The sequence below is a fragment of the Euprymna scolopes genome, chromosome 22, assembly GCF_053919585.1.
Source record: "Euprymna scolopes isolate OS-2025 chromosome 22, ASM5391958v1, whole genome shotgun sequence".
NCBI lineage: Eukaryota > Metazoa > Mollusca > Cephalopoda > Sepiida > Sepiolidae > Euprymna > Euprymna scolopes.
In genome coordinates this window covers 49,673,911-49,694,938 of record NC_136503.1, presented here as the reverse complement: position 1 = coordinate 49,694,938, position 21,028 = coordinate 49,673,911, and the positions used below count along the sequence as shown (strand labels likewise).

The window sequence follows — 21,028 nt, the reverse complement described above, 5'->3', positions numbered from 1 at the left end:
AATATATACCAGAACGAACAACTGAAAATAAGTCATACATTATGACTGTGCAATTCCCACAGTTACGTACATAGAAAATAGAGATATTTGAACATGGCAGAGTGATATGGGACAAGAAAGGAGAAAGGAGCAACCTTAGTAAAAATGTGTGTCTCCAATGATGTTGTGCTGTGTTAAGCAGGGCAGAAAGGGAAAATATCACGAAATATCAAGGTTTTATGTACGACATGAAAAGAAACGAGAATCTGAGGAAGATCTCCATCATTTGAGTAATTATAGGAGCGATTGAACTCATGAAAATAATTTTTTTTAAAAATAACTGGCAAATATACTCGGTAAACAAAGTGCAAGAGGGATACAATCAATTGCACTTAAAGGAAAGGTTAGAATATTTTTTTATTCAATTTTCACCCCAAACAAGGCACAGTGCCACTTTGAAGTAGGGGGCTACTATCACGGACATAAGTTACATAAGCTGCAGGGGTATTATTAAGGGAGATGAGTAGCAAGGTGTCTGTTTACATTACATTTGAACTTCTGCATGTCAGTACAGTTGGGAAAGCAGAATCCCGGAAGGGCTGGGGAAGAAAGTATTGATTAGAATATTAAAAAATATCTCTCGTTTAGAATCTATGAAATGGCAGGTGAATATCTGGCATTCTATAGGAGTCCACATCTCAAGATAGAACAAAATGATAAAAATATTGAAAGAAAGTATACATAAATTGAATGCCTACTGGAGAGAACTTGAATGTCTACTGAACTTTATTCTCGAGTGTCTGATGTCTTTCTGTACAAGCATTTATAAGGAAAAGCTAGCATGAGAATACTTCCCTCTTCAAGTAAACCGTAATTAAATATTCAAAATAATATAGTATTAGTAGCTCAAATTAGATTCCTTCGATATTGTTACCCAAGAATGGCTTATACAAAGGAATTATGCACATTCAACAAATAGTGTTTCCTATAGTAGCAACAGTAACTGGATACGCCATCAGATGATGAATTCTTGTCCAAGAATCCGGTAAGACCAAGAAACCACCAAAAAGATATACAATAACACAGTCAATTGATCCATTAGAGGAAATATAATGCTCATCACTTCTTTACAAAGTCAAGATTTGAGAGGTATATAAAATTTTTACATAACACTCGAAAAGTTATGTATATTATAGAAAGATTAAATGTTGGCTCATTTCTGAGAATTTCCAACTAAAGTCAAATGAAATAAACACCAATATACATATGCATACACACACATATCTGTAAAATCTACTTATACATGCATATAAGTATATATATGAACACATGTATGCATATGTATGAATACATAATATATAGATAGATAGTTAGATACATACATAAATATATACCTACATATACACATATATAGTACATATAAATATAATGTTTGTACTACTATATAGAGATACACTTATATGCATACGATCAGACATGCTTATATATATATATATACATATATATATACATACATATATATATATATATATATATATGCGCTCAGATCATCATATAATGACCAGATAACTCTGACAGACGTTAAATGTTTAAATTTCAACAATATTTCTCGCGGTTAACGGTGGCCGAATGGATTTGCTCCTTGCTAATGGAGTCAGAGAAGGCTTCGTTGCCGGGTTCGAATCCCTCGACCGGCAGTAATCATGACACCCTACACTGATGATTCCCAAAAGGATGAAACATACTAGTGTCTGTAGGTATTTAATAATTATTATAGTAAATAATTTTATATATATATATAGGGTGACCCCAAAAAACGGGCACCAACTCTTATTAGGCCCCGTTTCTTAGTGTTTTGTCCGAATGAAAAGAAACTTTGGTCATAACTAGTTTATTATATTCAAAACATCACATCAAAACACTAGGATTTTTGGCCTTTTTTCTCCGTTCTACCTCATATGTTCTAGATGGCCTTCATTTAGCTTTTGTTTTTTGTTTTTTTTTGGGGGGGGGGCACCCTGTATACTTAAACTCATATTAATGCATATATATGCACACATATGTACATACATACAAATATATACACATATTTATAAATATGTACTTTCATATTTACTATTTACATATTTACTTATATATACATTTATGCTCACACTTTGCGTGGGACTTTGCATATACTTTGTTGTCACCCTTGCATTAAGTATATGTTGTTAGAACAGCAGAAAATATGACCTTAAGCTTTGACCTTACCCTTGAAAATGGTGTGCATCATCCCTAGCTTTATTATTGTCATGGTGTCTACTTTTTTTATTGTTTATTTTGTTGTTGTTTACATTGTTTTTATTTAATATTTTGTTATTATGTGCTCTAATTATCATCTCTAAATTTTAGCAACAACTGTAGGACAATTTTAAGGTATTTTTATTGAAAATTTTTTGTAAGGGGTTGGTTGCGGGAAATTGTTTTTCAATAAGATCTAGAAATTTCTTGCCAAGTTTTGTTTTAACATTTTATTGTATGGGGCCGTATACCAAATTATAGTTCTTTTTCTTCTATATTTAATTTTATTATAGTTATTGGTGTTTTGTTGCTTATATTTGATATCGATATTTTTGTATCCACTATTTTTTAGGGCTGTTTCATAGCTATTGGTTGACCTGTTAAATGCATTTTCATTGCTAGAGTTATTACTGAGTCTACTTACGATCAAGTTAGGAATCTGTTTTATAACTGATGGTGGGTGATTGGACTTAGGGTTTACGTATATTGGAGTAGCGTTATCTTTTAAGTAGGGTTCATATGCGTTTTTATCTAAATTTAACGTGATGTCCAGGGAGATAACCTTAAGAAAATCATACACAAGGAAATGAAAAAATTAGGCCTAAAAACAGACGTATCGGCTAACATAAAAATAACAAACTTCCTTTATCCAAACCATTATCAATGGACCTGAGGTAATTTCGTCAGCATCTGACAAAGCGAAACATTTAGCAAAGAACTTTGCAGCAAATGTTATCCTTTGCGATCAGGGCCGCATACTTCCGGTATTTCCTCCTGTAAGCGAGAACACGCTATGCAACATACGTATATCTGTGCATGATGTTGTCAAACTTATCAAAAACTTTGATTCCAGTAAATATTTAGTTTTCCAATATTTCAATCTTAAGTTTTGAAATGCCATTGCATAAAAAGACTGCTATTTTCATTTTTTTTTTATTGATTTGATAATTTAATAAATTTCTATGCATTTTTTATTTCTCATCTTTGCAAATCAATTTATGAATTACTCCTCTCAACCATCTACAGCTTCTACTATCTTGATAAATTTGCATAATACAAGAAAATATTCTTTTTAGTTCTTTTATCTTTTTTTATTCATTTAATCTATATATCTATAAAAGTGAGAATGTGTGTGTGAGAACACTTCTCAACTTCGCTGTGAATAATTTGCATGTATATGAATTGTAAAGATGGTGGGAGGAAGAGTGAATACTATAAAAATGGGTTAATGGTAAGAGAAATGGTATGAGGAATGGAATGGTAGAAATAAGAGCGAGGAAGAGACGAGGAGTAGGATCTATTATGACATCACAACATATTATGCCTTTGACTTTGTAATCCTTGTAAAACATAATTATCAACCGATCTCAAAGTTAATCTATATATCTATAAAAGTGAGAATGTGTGTTTGAGAATACTTCTCAACCTATACACTCTATGAATACTTGATTTACAGGTTTGAAATTTGGTATATAAGCGTATTCACAGATGTGGAAAATTTTAAATCGGTTTTCATTCGGAAAAAAAGAGCTGCTAAGGGGTAAAAATTGAAAAATTGGTACGTGGGGTGTCATCGGATTTTTATCTGTTTATCAACTGTTTCCTGAGGTTTGAAAACAATTTTTAAAGACGTGCCAAGTTGGTATAATGGTTATCGTACTTGACTCACTATCGTTACTTTTTGGTTTTGATCTCAACTCGAGAGTTTATTTTCCTTACAAGAATTGAATTGTTTAGAAAAAAACAAAATACTCGCATGCACCTGCCTCAGTTTCTTTCCGATTTTTTTAATTCCTTTTTTTTAAGGAATTTAACGTTACATTTTATACCGGGCAACGCCTGATAACAATATATATAATATTTTTATTTATATAGACAAAAATTACATAGTTGCTACATGGAACATGTTAATGTTTCAGAACGATTGGTTTATTGAAAAACTCAAGGCCTCTCGTCAGACAACAAAAATAAAGTTTATCCGCTATTCATCATACCTGGTTCTAAAATAAAAAAAAAAAAGAGAAATGTTTTTTTTATTTAAAAATAAAATATTAAATCACTAACTGTTGCCTGACGAGGGGCCTTCGGTTTTTCAATAAAACATTAATTCCGAAACATTACCATGTTCAGTGTACCAACCATGTAATATTTGTCTGTATAAATAAAAATATTATATTTTGCTATTTTTTATTGAGCACTCTTAATAGCCTCGTTTTAATTCATGGGTTTATTTCCTGAATACCGTTAACTTGGTATATATATATATATATATATATATATATATATATATATATATATATATATATATATATATATATATATATATATATATATATAGATGTTATTTGTTTTTGTTTGTGCAATACGTTTTGAATGAATTCAATTATTTATGAAAGTGCATTTTTACCTAAATGCGAGTTGGGAATAATTTTCCCTTTAACCAATTTGGTACCCTCACATGTGAGCGGCATATATATTGTTTTTTTAAATATAATTAAAAGTACAATTAACATATACACGCATGTGCGTTGAATTCGAAAGATGAATTTATCTCCTATAAATAGTTACAAACACGTCTAATATCCGGTCAAAGAAATCACTCCATCCCTCCACCAAATATGGTTATCCGTGTTACTGGAATAGCTGTGGTGCTCGTGGCAAGATAAGTGTTATCCTAATTCATTCTCGTCCTAAAAAAAATACTAATTTTGTTATTTCTTCTCTTTTAAATTTCTTTATATATATATATATATATATATATATATATATATATATATATATATATATATATATGTATATATATATATATATATATATATATATATATATATATATATATATATAGTAATTTATAAAATATATATGGCGATTAAGCTACACTGAATATTCTGCGTTTCATCCACTATAGGATTCGTCAAGCTTATGCGCATAAGCCTGACGAATCCTATAGTGGATGAAACGCAGAATATTCAGTGTAGCTTAATCGCCATATATATTTTATAAACTACTAACTAGCTCTACCGACGTATTGAGCACTTTTAAAGTAAATACTTAAAGTTTACGCATAAATCTATACTTTCGTATATTAAATTTGTGTGAGTAAATGAAGTAGTTATATATATATATATATATATATATATATATATATATATATATATATATATATATATATATATATAATTCGTATATCAAGAAAACTTACACTTGTGCTCTTTTAAGGGTTGGACACGTGCAGGCACGTTGTACCTGCGCTTGGTTTACTCCATAAACAGCTAACCAGTTAAAGAATCCGCCAATTACCACTGACCAAAAACTATGTCTTACGGCAGGATCAGGATTAAAGCTGTCAAACAAAGAAACAAACAAAATATTTCATAGTAACTCGAACTGAAAAAAATGATGACATCAATTATGTTCTTGTTTTATTTCTTTAATTTTCTTGCAATCTTGTATCACATGAATCTACTACATTTGACTGTGTCTTAAAAAGTAATGCAATGATCCAGTAATTAAGCAGCATCAGACTCAAAATTCATCTTTTGGACGTGTAAGACATGAGGTAATTTATAGGTTAATTGTTTACATGTACCTACATTTTTTTTATTTTGCTTTGTTTTTTGTGACGTATATTAACGTATGAAATTGCCTTTTCTGTATATTGGACTGTGGACGGAAACACCTGTATTTTCTATCGCTCTAAACACTTTCTCACATATAAGACTATTCTCTATCTCTACAAACCTATCAGACGAAGCATTAAGTACATATCATATTTGACCTGGTGAATTTCTGTCCCATTTTAAACAGACATTTTTATAATAGGTTGAAGTAATTTAATTTATTTTAAAATAATAAATATTCTGCATACGGCGTCAGCCGAAATGAACACGTCTACTCAACCTTTGCTTAGAGACAGAACACCTTTCTCTCAGAAGACTAATTGAACAATTTGTATCCTCATCTGTACCTCATTTTATTTCTGGTTACCACAGATGTTGAATATACTATATTAAAAATGTTCTTCCATTTCAAATCCAATATACAAAATGGATGATAGTTAATTGCAGAGGTTAATATTCGTCACTAAAAGAAATAAAAATGATTTATTCAATAATTCGTTGGCATTTTGGCTAAGAACAAAGTGTAGTTTTTATTGTTCTAATTCTATACCTGGTTTAAACTGTTCTCAGTCAGCGAAGACGTCCTTTTAGATACAATTTTAATTTTTGTTTCAATCTAGAGTTCTTTTTTTTGGGGGGGGGAGCTGGATTTTTGCCAAATTAAATACCAGCCTTTATCTAAATCTGCCCCTGTTGGGACGCTAGTAAATATCGATTAAGAGAAAATTACTCAACAACAACAGCAGCAACAAACAACAACAACAACAATAATAACGATAATAATAATAATAATAATAATAATAATAATAATAATAATAATAATAATAATAATAATGTCATTTCTAATTTTAATTTTTCAACGAATACATCATAGAAAAAAAAAAGAGTACGATTAAACTATAAAGAAATAATTAATACGAATACCAAGCATGAAATGAATAAAATCTTTTAAAAGAATTCATAATAATTAAAAAAAGAACAAAGCACTTTAATTATTAGTTTTTAAAGATTTAAACGCATATTTGTTCTCCCATTGTTACAAATACGATTGAATTCAGAAAATTCTTGATGTTTTGGCATTGAAAAAAGAAGAGTGCAGCATCTGTTCCCGTATTACAGTTCACCCATTTCTGCCCTCGGTCAGGGAATCAAAATTAGTCTGAACTGAGACAATTTTAATTGTTGTCCCAACCTAAAGGTCCTATTTTGAGGGATTGATTTTTCCTGCATTAAAAAACCAACCTTGTTTGCAACTGTATTCTTATGGGGAGGCAATTACATAGAAACTTCTGTACAGAAACAGCTAATTAATGAATGTTCATATATATATATATATATATATATATATATATATATATATATATATATATATATATAGTAGCTATGGTTTCCTTATCCCTCAACTTTAACATCAATATGTATACTTAACCTTTTACATAAAGTTAAATGCACTCATAGTCATTGCTACCCTAATCTCCGACCGCCCCCTTATTATCATACTCCCTATATCATAACAGCAGAAACTTATAAATATATTGCTTTCAGTTTTCCAACCTTACATAACCGCGCCCCCCCCCCCAAATTAATCAAAATTACCCACTCCATAGAAAATAGACACTCCACAAACCGTTAAAATAAATTACCACACAGCAACAATGCACCCCTATTTAACCATAATACATATACCCCTTAATCTCAACACTATGTTAAAGACCATATATATTCTTATATATCATACTATATATAATAAGCTTCTCCTTATTTATTTAGAATTCAATAAAGCTTCCCCCAACATTCTATAATTCCTCTTAATCTTTTTCATCCCTAATGAACCTTACGCTAGACGTCGTATCTCCCCCATGCTACCTAGCACCTTCTCTACTCTTCTGATGAGAAGCAATAGGCTTCGAAATGCCCTGGCCTAAAGAGTGCCTTCTATCCCCCAAATTTTGCCTGTATTCTATTATTCAATAAATGATCCACTCTATATCTACCTATATATAGTTTTGTGTCTTCATTTCATACTCTTGTTGTCCTATTGCATAAGCTCCAATAATTATTGTCGAGCTTGGCATTATCCGGATAAGTCTCCTTTTGTGGAATTGATCTTTCTCTTTTCTTTTTCCATTAAGCTATATATATATATATATATACACGAGCAAACAGTTAATAAAACATGTTAAAAAACACTTTGAAATGAGTTAAAAACATATTTAATCTGAAAAGGAAACACTAGATAAATGGATAGTCCTTAATCCGCGGAGTTTCGAAGAAATACTCTCCTTCTCATCAGAGGGTAGGAATTAGCAAAATGCGGGATCGGATACTTCTGCATGCAAAATCCGATCCCGAATTTTGCTAATTCCTACCCTCTGATGAGAAGGAGAGTATTTCTTCGAAACTCCGCGGATTAAGGACTATCCATTTATCTAGTGTTTCCTTTTCAGATTAAATATGTTTTTAACTAATTTCAAAGTGTTTTTTAACATATTTTATTAACTGTTTGCTCATATTATAAGCTCTATTTCCTATTTGGTTTTATCGAGCTTTTATATCTGGCTGAGATAATTTTATAAATATTAATTCTTTAATATTTATAATTTACTGTAATTTTACCATCTTGGATCATTTTGTAAATTCAATTGTAATTTTCATTATATATATATATATATATATATATATATATATATATATATATATATATATATATATATATATATTTAAAGTGATGGTTGTGTAGATCCAACGAGAGAAAAAATGTATATTTAAAAGAGTGTAGCCATCAACAATTGTGGGTTTTTTTTTTTAAGGTTTTCATCATATTTTTATTTTAAAATATTTTTATAACGCGTTTCGAGCTTAGGGTGTGCTCTCTTCAGATGTTTTCGTAAAAAGTTTTTAAAAACTTTTTATGAAAACATCTGAAGAGAGCACACCCTAAGCTCGAAACGCGTTATAAAAATATTTTAAAATAAAAATATGATGAAAACCTTTAAAAAAAACCCACAATTGTTGATGACTACACTCTTTTAAATATATATATATATATATATATATATATATATATATATATATATATATATATATATATATAAGTGAAAATGTCTGTGTCTGTGTACACTTCCCTACCAAATAACTCTGTCAATTTTCGGTCTACAGACTCGAAATTTGACATAAAGGGTATTGAGATTTGGGGAAAAAATGTCCCTCTGCGGTCTCTACCAAATTACTCAGCCAATTTTTGGTTTAAACATTTGAAATTTTACATAAAGTGTATTCAGACATGGGACAAGCTTTTTAATAGTTTTTGTGTTGAAAAATTGGCTTCCGAGGGGTCAAAGTTCAAAAGATTTGACCTTTTAATCAGTTTTTGAGTGGAAATTTGGCTGGCAAGAGGTCAAAGTTTACAGAGTTGACCTTTGCAGACTCTACCAAACTCCTCCGCCAATTCTGGGTCTAAACACTTGAAATTTTAGATGTAGGTTACTTGGACATAGGTCAAACATTTTAATTTAATTTGAGCCCAAAACAATAAATGTTAAGGGGTCAAAATTAAAAAATATTTGACGTCTGCAGTCTCTACCAACTTTTCTCTATGGTAGTTAAGGAAGCCTATTATATAGAAAGGCATTACCGTACATATTCACATTTTTTAATATATACATTGGCACGTAAAGTAATGAACAGTACATAGGGCCCGAGCAAAACCGGGCGGAACTACTAATATATATATATATATATATATATATATATATATAATTATTTTTTACTATAATAATTAAATACCTACAGACACTAGTGTTTCATCCTTTCGGGAATCTTCAGTGCAGGGTATCACAATTAATACCAGTCGAACGATTTGAACCTCGCAACACGAGACATCTCTGGCTCGATTAGCGAAGACCTAATCTATTCGGCTACCATTAACGGCGTGAAATAACGTTGAATTTAAACATCTTAATTTTAAATATATATATTGGGGGGAAAAAGGATTCAAGAGAATGCTCTGTTGTAAGGAAAAATCCCGAAAATAAGAGCATATTCTTTATTATTTACATCTAAACGTTCTGTAAATAAATAAATATACCAGCAGAGAAACTCGAAATTGCCCGAGATTGTATGATGATCAACAGATATTTCATACATCTATTTTTTATTGTCATCGAAATCAGTGAAATCGCTGCAATTCCCGCAGTCCACACTATATTGTAGTCTACATTGCACTGTAGAGAAACTACTGTAGATTTTATAAAATTATTCTCATATATAATAGCTTGTATTTAAATTTAAAATGCAAAAGCCAAGTATCATGTTTCAATTGTGCTCCAAACAGACACATTCATTTTGAACGTACCCTGTCATGTCAAAGAACCTACTGTTGATTGTATATGCCTGGTTTTTCTGCTTGTGCAGTGATAATGGATTGCGTTAAAGTCAAATAGCATAGTTCAATTGTGCTCTAAACAGAAACATTTCTTTCAAACGTGCCCCTGTCATATGAAAGTATCTACTGTTGATTTATTTGCACTTGTAATGTTAGGCAGCCTAAGGTGTTCATGATTTTGGTCAAAATCGCCTGTTCCTTCCTTCATCGGATTATTTCGGTTATCGATTATCGATTCTTATTGAAGACTTTCCAACGCAAAACCTATCTAAGAACACTGCCAGGCACAAAAATATCTACGTGTGAACTTTCCTAAAAATCGGCCCTGCTGTTTTCGAATCTATATTGAACGAACTCACTGATAGTCACACACACAAAGTTCCTTATATATATATATATATATATATATATATATATATATATATATATATATATATATATATATGCAGTCATCGACATACAGTCCTGTTTCGTTGTATCACAACTCATCAGTGCCCACTAGACTAGCATCGCTCCCTAGCTAAGGATTGAACCTAGAACCGTCGTGTTGACAGTCGGCAGTTCTCCCACTCGACCATGAAGGCGACACCCGTAAATAACTCCTCGGAATGTCTATTTAAATGGACACCCGCCACCACTTTTATAGTGCTCAAATCGTCTGTTTGTAAACAAACAACGAGCTTCGCATTTTTCAGCCAATTATATATATATGTGTGTGTGTGTGTGTGTGTGTGTGTGTGTGTGTGTGTGTGTGTGTGTGTGTGTGTGTGTGTGTGTAAGTAAGAGAGAGAGAGAGAGAGAGAGAGAGAGAGAGAGAATATGCAATCAGTGCTAACGTTTTTAATACACCAAGCGCAGAATTATTTTTTGTATAAAAATGATAGCTCACACTCATTTTTTAAATGATTCTGTAAGCTTAATCTTTCATTGTTTGCCCAAAACAAGGTATACAACATTTGTAGCATAAATCTTGAAGTATCAACAAAATTGTAAAAGTAAACTAACTTTCATATTGTGATCACAACCATATTGAATTGAATATAAATAAAATGAACTCATTTTTTCCCGTCTAATTTTGACATTAATGGGATTAAAAATCAAGATATTTCATGCAAATATAATATGCACAAACGGCAGAACAATATCTGAGGTGTGTTATAGGCTTATTATTTCTCAAATTCCTCGATAATCTTAGATTTCTATACTTTTTCTACTGAGAAGTCACGGCCCAAATCGGTTAAGATCAATGGAAGTGGTAAAATATTTTCTCTCTAATAAATTCCTCCTCCCCCTGCCACCACTTAACACCGTTTGGGGATCGTTCACAAGGAACAGTTGAGAAGAGAACACCGGTTTGGCTTCGTAGTTCTTTAATGTGAAGTTATTTAAAATCACTAAACTAAGCTGCAGTGCTCTGTGGCGTAGTGGTTAACGTGCTGGACAATTCACATTATATTTTCACGTTCGCTTTTTGGTTTCAGTAAGTTTTGGTTTCAGTTTCGATTATGGTACGTAGTCGTTTTTTTTTGTTTTTTTTTTCCTAAACAACTGGAATTGACTTTTCTTGGTGGCCGAACTGTTAACGTTGCTGATGTGTTTTTTTTTTTTTTTTCACACTTTATTTTCCTACTTTTACTCATGACTCCGGGTTTGATCCTTCCTACTTACCTACCATAACATTTTTTAAAACTCCCCCCCCCGTCCCGGAAACAAACACTCGGGCAACGCCGGGTACCCCCGCTAGTTGAATATAAAATGAGGTTGACAATCCATTCATGGAAAATTATCATTTTCTCGTGCAAGCATGCATATACTGAATTTATTGTGTATATTTGTTCTGTTGTGCTGTATATGGCAAATAAAATTAGCTTTGCACATAGTATCGTCATCTATAAGAGATAGTAGACTTGTAATTTCACGCCCACCACGCTAATGGGTTAGTATAGGAAAGAATGTAATCATAGAAAAAATGCAAGTTATATCTAAAATTAACACGATAGCGTGTTTGTTATTTTGCGTGTCACGCTAACATCAAGGTTGTTTTATTGTTATGTTCTTCTATTTCTTGTCATAAATAATTTTTCCAAGAATTCTTTATTAGTTTTAGTTTCAGTTTCGACTATAGCTGATGGCACTTTTTTTATAAATAATTTTATCAAGAATTCTTCATAAGTTTTGGTTTCAGTTTCGATTATGGCTGAAGGAACTCAAGTAATATATATATATATATATATATATATATATATATATATATATATTCATAAGTCTTTATTTCGTTTTCTATTCAAGCTAATGCACCCAAGGCATATGGATGTATTTTATTTATTTTTGAAATCGCAACTTTGTAACATACAAAAATCGATAGAACATTAACTCTATAATAATATATACATAAATCTGCAAGAATTAAAACATCATAATTAAACGTACTTTACGACCGAGTTTCGCCGGGCGTTCGTGCTAACTTAGATAAACCTTAGATAAAACTTTTGCAGTTTTAACAAAAAAGCTACAATAATATCAGACCGTCCCCATTTACACTGAACATCTAGAGAATGCCAACATCAATATATTACATATGAATGAGTACCCTGTGGAATTTCCACAGGTCCCGCTAGTTTTGATTTTAAAAAAAACGAAAAACTCACTCATCAAATACAACTCTGCCGCTATCCTTGGCGCTTTGCCAGGCGTTAGTAAAACCCCCGGCTTCTATCGAACCTTGGATGAGTGTCGTTAGGAGTCCGATCAGCATTATGCCAATCTGGAATGCATCTGTCCATAGCACGGCTTTCATCCCACCCTACAAAAAAAACATGATTATTTTACATCAATTTTCTGGTTATATGTGTAGGTTTCTCTTGTATTAAAATTATTTTAGTTCAATTATTCATCAAAAAGCAAGGGGTCTTTTATTCTATTAACTCTTAATTTCTTTACAAGATGCATAGATAAATGCGTGTTCATTTAAAGCATTTCCCTCCTTCTAACCCTTTGAATCAGTGAAGAAAATTTATTTTCTTTTGTATTATCTGAATTAATCGAACTAATGTTCTCCTCTTGAGTGTTATTAACACAATGTTTCGGTCGATGTAATCTCTGACCTTCTTTATGGGTATAAGTTGCCATGTTTTGTAAAGGAGACGGAGTGTATCTTTACACGTCCGAGGTTTCGTATTTAGATTAAGTTGAAAATAACTTTACAAAAAAATTATAAAGCCAATAGAAAATATCAAGCAAAACACCAAGTGATATTATTTCTGAATTATTTGTAACAAAGAAAACGGTGTTGAATTTTAGCCAATTGAAAGTTCTTAAAACTCCTAAAATTTACGAAACTAAAGTTTTTTTTTAAGAAAAAAAAAGTTAAATCTAGTGTTGTTCATTTTTAATTTTATAACCCATTATTTTTTCTATACACAATTTACCATTAAAATATGTTAGTTTATCTTTCTGGCGATCTTCTAATGATGTTGCCAGATTTCAAGACAAGAATTCAATTGATTAGGTGGAGTAGCCAACCTAATGCTGTAAATTCAGATATCATTACTAGAAACGGGTGTAGTTATATTGATAGGATTTATTTGCTTTTCCAATATTATGTTATTTTGAATATTAAATCAGATTTTATTAGTAGGGTGAAGTAATCCTCATATCAAGGTTTCATCACAGACCACTTTACAGAGAGGCCGAAGACATACATTCCGTAAAAATTTCCGTATAAATAAACAACATTTATTCTCCATTTAAAAGTAAAAAAAAAACAATTACTTTTTAGTTCAAAACGTTTTACTTCAAAAGAAGTCCGTAACACGTTTTAATGTATATCCTTGGAATGCACAAGGGGCATAACTCTACTCTCCGAATCTCTTTGAGGCAAGTGAGATTACCAAGGTAAAGAGTTACTTCCATTTTAATATGTTCTCGAGATAAAAATCTGTGTCATATTGCAGAACGAATATCAGATGAAATGTTTAACAGTGTTTGATCTGTGTAATAATTTGACTTTTATTTACGTTTTCAATTAAGAAAATCTTTCAAAAGAAAGATGCCTCAAAAGACACACACAAAATTAATAATATTAATGAATAAGGTTTAATAAGAAAAAAGACAAATCGTGTAGATAATTACCAAGGTTGTATAAAAGATACACACGATTCCCACGGCAATGACAGAACCCCACAAATCAAATCCAGTAACTAAATGAAAAAAAAAAGATAAAGCAAACAATTAAGCAGCGGTTATAAATTATTTGTGTCAGTCTCGTTCTTCGCGTATCTTTCAAATGTGTAGACCTACTATAATTTTGTCGAGGGCTTCTGTATAACATGGGGGTGTATACATGATTTGTTTATTGATGTGTATATATATTTTATTTTTTACATATGATTCTGTCTATTGATCGTCCAGTGATTTTTTAAACAGGACATATAACAATTATAACATCAAGGGATAATTAACAGTTTCTGAGGTTTTACATCGACAAATGGGAAAACATTACGTGGTCCATCTTGGGTTGATCTTAATTTGACGGATCATCGGAAAAGTTGCAAATGAAGATTCGTACAACCCGAATCCTTGGTGGTATGTAAAGCAGCTTTATTTCGGATGTTTCCATCATTGGAAAGCTGTAATGCTGGTTCTAGCTTTTTACTATCGACATTTCCCTCTATTTGGAGCCATTACTGTCCATCACTCTCTTTCTTCCTCTGACTACTGACTGCGTCTGCTAACTCTCCGACTCCCAACACTTGACTGATACGTGTCTTTCAATCTTTCTTGTTACGTTATAAACTCCACGTGACCAAATAATCTACCTTCGTCACATATTCTGTTTATGTTCTAACATTCTTTTCTATTAAAACATTTCAACATAAATCATTTTATCTGTAAATATTTATTTCGCTCTGATAACATTCTATATGGCATTCTATTTTTATAGATTTAATAGCAACAATAATAATCGCTGACCAACACATCTTTCGGCATTGTCCGGCAAATATCTAACAATACGACAGTTTCCAAATTTTTACACATTATGCTTCATATTTTTTGTTGTACACTGCAAGGTCTTTCAACCTGAATTGGTTAAGTAATAGGGAACAGAAAAGGGGTAACGCAGATGGGTATGTTAGTTTTGTAGATCCATCTGATTATTCAACTTTTCATCGTTTCATTCTTGCCTTCATGCAACTGATTTAGTGTATTTTATTAGGCTCAAAGTCCTTCTGCGTAAGAAAGAAGGGCCTCAAAAGTGGGTAGGGAGCATTTCACCTTCATATAGATCTACACTTGTGATCTTGTCTCTTTTTGAGCATTCTTTGTTGCAGTTAAAATAGAGTTACCGATATTTAAAAAATATAGTAATAATAATATTGGTTGATTACGATCTGGTGAAAAATATTGCTAGCCAATATCATTTTAAAGTATATGACCTTATTAATGCACAGCATAAGTCAGTTGAAATTTCATATAGATTATTTCTTTTATTTTCACATAAAGAAATGTACCAACATAGACACTGTTTGCTAGATTTATTTACTTTATTTACTTAGTATAAATATACACATGTCTATGTATATTGTATATATATATATATATATATATATATATGTGTGTGTGTGTGTGTGTATTTATATTTTTATGAATATGTATATTTATATAATTGTATATGCGTGTATATGGGTACACGTGTGTATGTATGTATGTATGTTAATATGTATGTATGTATGTATGTATGTATATGTACATCTACATCTTACTGGAGATCTATATCTCCACGTATATGTATATATGTAGGTGTATATATATATATATATATATATATATATATATATATATATCCACGTATATGTATATATGTAGGTGTGTATATATATATTGGGTATGCGGGTAATCTACTACCTCAGGGAGATGAACGCGTCTGCCTTGCTTAGTTTCAGGTCACCCTTGGGCAAGGTGTAGTACCTGTTAGCCTCCCTCTCAAGTTCTGGAGGGTTACTATATTGTGAGAACTAGGGATATATAAATACATATGCATGTTTGCTTGCTTATGTGTATGTGTGTGTGTATGTCCAGCTGCCGGAGAGGTAAAACTCTGTGATAATAAAACATGCACACTATGCCACTGCTCAGTCATCTCACTATATCAGTTTGTCACTGTGCAACCAGTGGTAGGGTGCGACAGGGTACAATATGTGTAGCACAAGCATGTTGTGTCGCGATCTTTATGTGCAGATATCTTTCGAAGAAAAAAAAATTTCTATGGCGATAAGTGAGTGGCGACGTGTACAGGCTTAGCGGGCTGGAAGTGCATAGCTGCAAATCTGCACATAGGCGGCCAGTGATTTATCTAACATCGTCGACCAAATCGCTTACAGGGTGGAAGCAACTGCGGTGGATGATCTGGCAGCTGAGCAGCCTTTTCTAGGGATGCACTGTTCACCCATGCATTTGGGAAGGGTCTAGAAAAGGTGACCTAAAAATTGTCTACCCTTTTATTAGCTGGTCGGCTTCCTGCGGTCGGCGGATGCTCTATATTTGCAGGAGAAACAATAATAAACAAGGAAAATCCAAATTTTATCAGGAGAGGAATAACCTAACTGTTGGCTACGTGGAATGTGAGATCTTTGCTAGATGTCCTGGATAATGAAAGACCTGAGCGTAGGGCAGCTATTGTTGCAAGAGAGCTCGCTAGGTACAGCATAGACATTGCGGCATTGTCTGAAACACGATTGAGTGCTGAAGATCAATTGGTGGAAGTGGGCTCGGGATATACCTTTTTTTGGAAAGGAAAACCATCAGGGCTGAGACGAGGGGTGGAATTGGCTTTACAGTGCGTTCTGATTTTGTGAAGAGGGTTGAACAGCCAATCTGTGTAAGTGACAGAATTATGATGATGCGTTTCCCTCTTGCACACAGTATGTATATGACGATTTTATCTGTGTATGCCCCTACCATGGGTCATGTTGAAGACACCATCACGGCGTTTTACCGAGATCTCAGTCGTGCCATTTCCTCTATTCCTTTATCCGAGAAGATCTTACTCATGGGTGATTTAAATGCAAGGGTTGGCAAGGATCATCACACCTGGGACTCACTCGGCCGGTTTGGTGTAGGTAGGGTCAACAGTAATGGTCTGCATCTTCTCCATCTATGCACTCAGTTTGACCTTGCTATCTGTAACACTTTCTTCAGCCACAAAGAGGTCCATAGGTTTACCTGGACCCATCCTCGTTCAAAACAAGGTCACTTGATCGATTACATTATTTCCAGGAAGGCAGATTTGCGGGACGTATGTAGTGTGCGTGCTATGCGTGGAGCTGAATGCGGCACAGTACAGTTTTTGGTACGCGGGAAGTTGAAAGTCTGTATAAGGAGGAAGTGTAGGTTGGGTGGTGTTGGGATTCCCAGGCGGGTTGATGTGTCCAGGCTGGCTGATCCAAGTGTACGTGAAAAGCTTCGATCCGTAGTTAATTCTGGTGATTTTGATGGGTCATGGGCGCATTTTAAAAATACAGTCTATGAAATAAGTGTAGATGTTCTTGGCTTCAGCAAATGTAAACATCAAGATTGGTTTGATGATATTGATTCTAAAATGACTCAACTCTTAAGTGCTAAAAAAAAGTGCTAAAAATGAGTTGCACCATAAGATGTTGTCTGCCTCGCATGAAGGTCAAGAGTTCCTCCGACAGTCACTTAAAGCAAACAAGGGTATTCTACAAAAACGACTCCGCCAAATGAAGAATCAGTGGTGGGTTAAACTCGCCAACCAAATCCAGATGGCTTTTGATTATAAAGACCTCAAAAGCATGTACCATTTGCTTAAAAAAGCTGTTGGTCCTCAAACACTATCTACATCTCCCCTACTCTCAAGTGATGGAATTGTCCTTATAAAGGAGCCTAACAAGATTCTCCTTCGTTGGACCGAGCATTATTCTGATCTCTTTGACAACCCCTCTAATGTTGATGAGGACGTCATCAATGAATTTTTATCACAACAGAAGCTTATCCATGAAATGTCCGTGTTCCCATCTGAGAATGAAATTAGAGATGCAATCAAGGAAGTGAACGTTGGGAGAGCTCCAGAGCTTGATGGTATTCCTGTGGAAGTCCTCTTACTTGGGGGTGATAAACTTGTTCATGAAATTCTTCATCTTATCACTAATGTCTGGAGGGGTGTTCCCGTCCATCAGGATCGGGTTGATGCAATTCTTATATCACTGTACAAGGGAAAGGGGCCCAGGGCCGACTGTGGAAGTTATCGTGGGATAAGTTTATTGGAAGCAGTTGGCAAAGTATTTTCCAGAGTTCTACTCAATAGATTGTTAAAGTATATTTGTCCATCCGTCATTCCAGAAAGCCAAAGTGGCTTTCGTTCGGGCAGAGGAACCACGGATATGATCTTCTCTGCTCGGCAGTTGCAGGAGAAATGTACTGAACACTGCGTTCCGCTTTATCAGGTTTTTGTTGATTTGACTAAGGCTTTTGATACGGTGAACAGAAGTGCCCTATGGATACTTCTGGGGAGGTTGGGATGCCCACCTCAATTTCTACGATTACTCAGGGAGCTCCACACTAATATGAAGGCTCGACTGAACTTCAACGGATGCCTGTCGGAACCCATATCGGTTGACAATGGTGTGAAGCAGGGTGATATCCTAGCACCTACACTTTTTTCAATTTATTTTGCAACTATGTTATCATAAGCCTTTAGGGAATGTTCTCTAGGTGTTTGTTTGCGTTTCAGAACCACAGGTAGGGTCTTTGATCTTCGTCGTTTTCATGCTTCTACAAGGACCTTTCAACACCTGGTTCGTAAATTGCTTTATGCGGATGACGCCGATCTCGTGGCCTATGGTGAGAGGGGTATGCAGGGTATCATGGATCTGTTTTCGGGAGCCTGTGCGTCTTTTGGACTTACTATTAGTCTTAAGAAGACTAAGGGCATGTTCACACCTCCACCCGGTAGTTTGTATGTGGAATCAAATATTTTTGTCAACAACCAGAGACTTGCCGTGGTTGACACATCTGTGTATTTGGGTAGTACTCTCGCCAGTGATGGAACCCTGGATGCTGAGGTCAACTATAGGATACAGCGTGCCACTAAGGCTTTTGGTGGCTTAGAGAAGCGAGTATGGTCTGACAGGGGTATAACTATTCATATAAAGATCAGTGTCTATAAATCTTGTATTTTACCATCCCTGCTTTACGCTTCTGAGGCCTGGACAACTTATGGTAGACACATAAAAGTCATGGAGAGAGTGCACCAGAAATTCCTGAGACACATTCTGGGCATCAGGTGGAGCACTTTTATATCTGATGTGGATGTTCTCATGCGGGCTGATGTACCTTGTATCGAGAAGTTGATTATACGCAACCAGATGAGGTGGGCTGGACATCTGACAAGGATGGACGACGATAGATTGCCAAAGCGCCTGTTCTATGGTGAAATTACACAAGGAAAGCGTCCACAACATAAACCGAGGAAACGTTTTAAGGATAAAATCAAAGATAATCTTAAAGCTCTTGGTATTGACGTGTTCAGTTGGGAAAGTGCTTCCAATGATCGTAAAAAGTGGCGCTCCTTACTCTATCATGGCTGTGATAGTTTTGAGAAGAAAAATATGAGCATGCAAGAATGAAGCGTAATATCCGGAAGAAAAATCTGTCAGATATATCAGGTCTGTCGGAGGATTTCATGCAGAACCACACCTGTGATTTATGCGGTAAAATGACTTTATCCGGAGCTGGCCTGGCTAGCCACAAGCGTTCACATGGGGATCAATCTTTCTTTGATGGGGTAAACTTTGCAGGGCACAGATGTTCTGTTTGCTCTGTGGTCTGTAAATCGAGTGGAGGCCTAAAGCGTCATATGAGCGTCCTCAGTAGAGCAACACCGGTTGGCATCCCTCAATCTCAGTTTAAGTGTGACCTTTGCAACAGACTGTGTAAAAGTAGGGCTGATCTGAAGAGCCACCTTCGTTCGCACAGAAAATAGGAATTGATGCATTCTTGATCACATCTACACATGTATATATGTGTGTGTATAAGTGTATATATGTGTACATAATCATAATAAAATATATATATATTCAAAAATACATGAAAATAATTGAGTAATCAACAATAAAGCAAGGGAAAGATGGTCTTCTTCTGTCAAGAAGTGACAATCACCATATATATATATATATATATATGTATATATATATATGAGTATGTATATATGTATATGAGTTGTGTGTATGTGCGTGTATATCTGCATATATATGCATGTATGTCTAAATATACATTATTTATATATGTGTGTATGTGCGTATGTGTCTGTATGTGGATGTGTAGAAATGTACATACGTATATGTGTGTATGTATGCGTATTTGCGCGTGCGTTGGCGTATGTATTAACTTGTAACTACCTAAAAACAACTCATTGTGAACTAAAATGAACGAGTCGAGTTATAGCGACTACGAACACTCTAAATAGAACCTTTTACGTGTCAAACACATGTGACACGTACACAAATAATTTCTCTCTCTCTCCGTTTCTTTCTATCCATCTCTCTCTGTCTTTCTCTCTCTCATCTATTCCATATAACTGGTTAAACAAACAAAAGCAGCCAAAACTTTAAAACCCTAAAATTAAAAGTCCTTCCCCCTCCTCTGCTTAACCTCCCTTTTTTACCATCCTCTCCCCCTCCCCCTCGCTATATCTATATATCTCCACCCACGTCTTCCTCAATCTGCTACCCCACCCCACACACTACAA

The 21,028-nt window shown here is 33.8% G+C and overlaps 1 protein-coding gene across 3 annotated transcripts in view; it reads right to left on the bottom strand.

Annotated features, from left to right (window-relative positions):
- Positions 1–21,028, bottom strand: part of LOC145243440 (sodium-coupled monocarboxylate transporter 2-like) — a 134,641-nt gene that overhangs the window by 53,829 nt on the left and 59,784 nt on the right. For 2 of the 3 annotated variants that reach the window (XM_080106331.1, XM_080106332.1), the window contains exons 5-7: positions 14,395–14,462; positions 12,912–13,066; positions 5,462–5,602 (exon numbers count right to left, since the gene is read on the bottom strand). In XM_080106331.1, coding sequence (XP_079962457.1) covers positions 5,462–5,602; positions 12,912–13,066; positions 14,395–14,462 — 364 coding nt within the window. The remainder of the gene's footprint in view (positions 1–5,461; positions 5,603–12,911; positions 13,067–14,394; positions 14,463–21,028) is intronic. The other variant, XM_080106333.1, reaches the window with a different exon arrangement.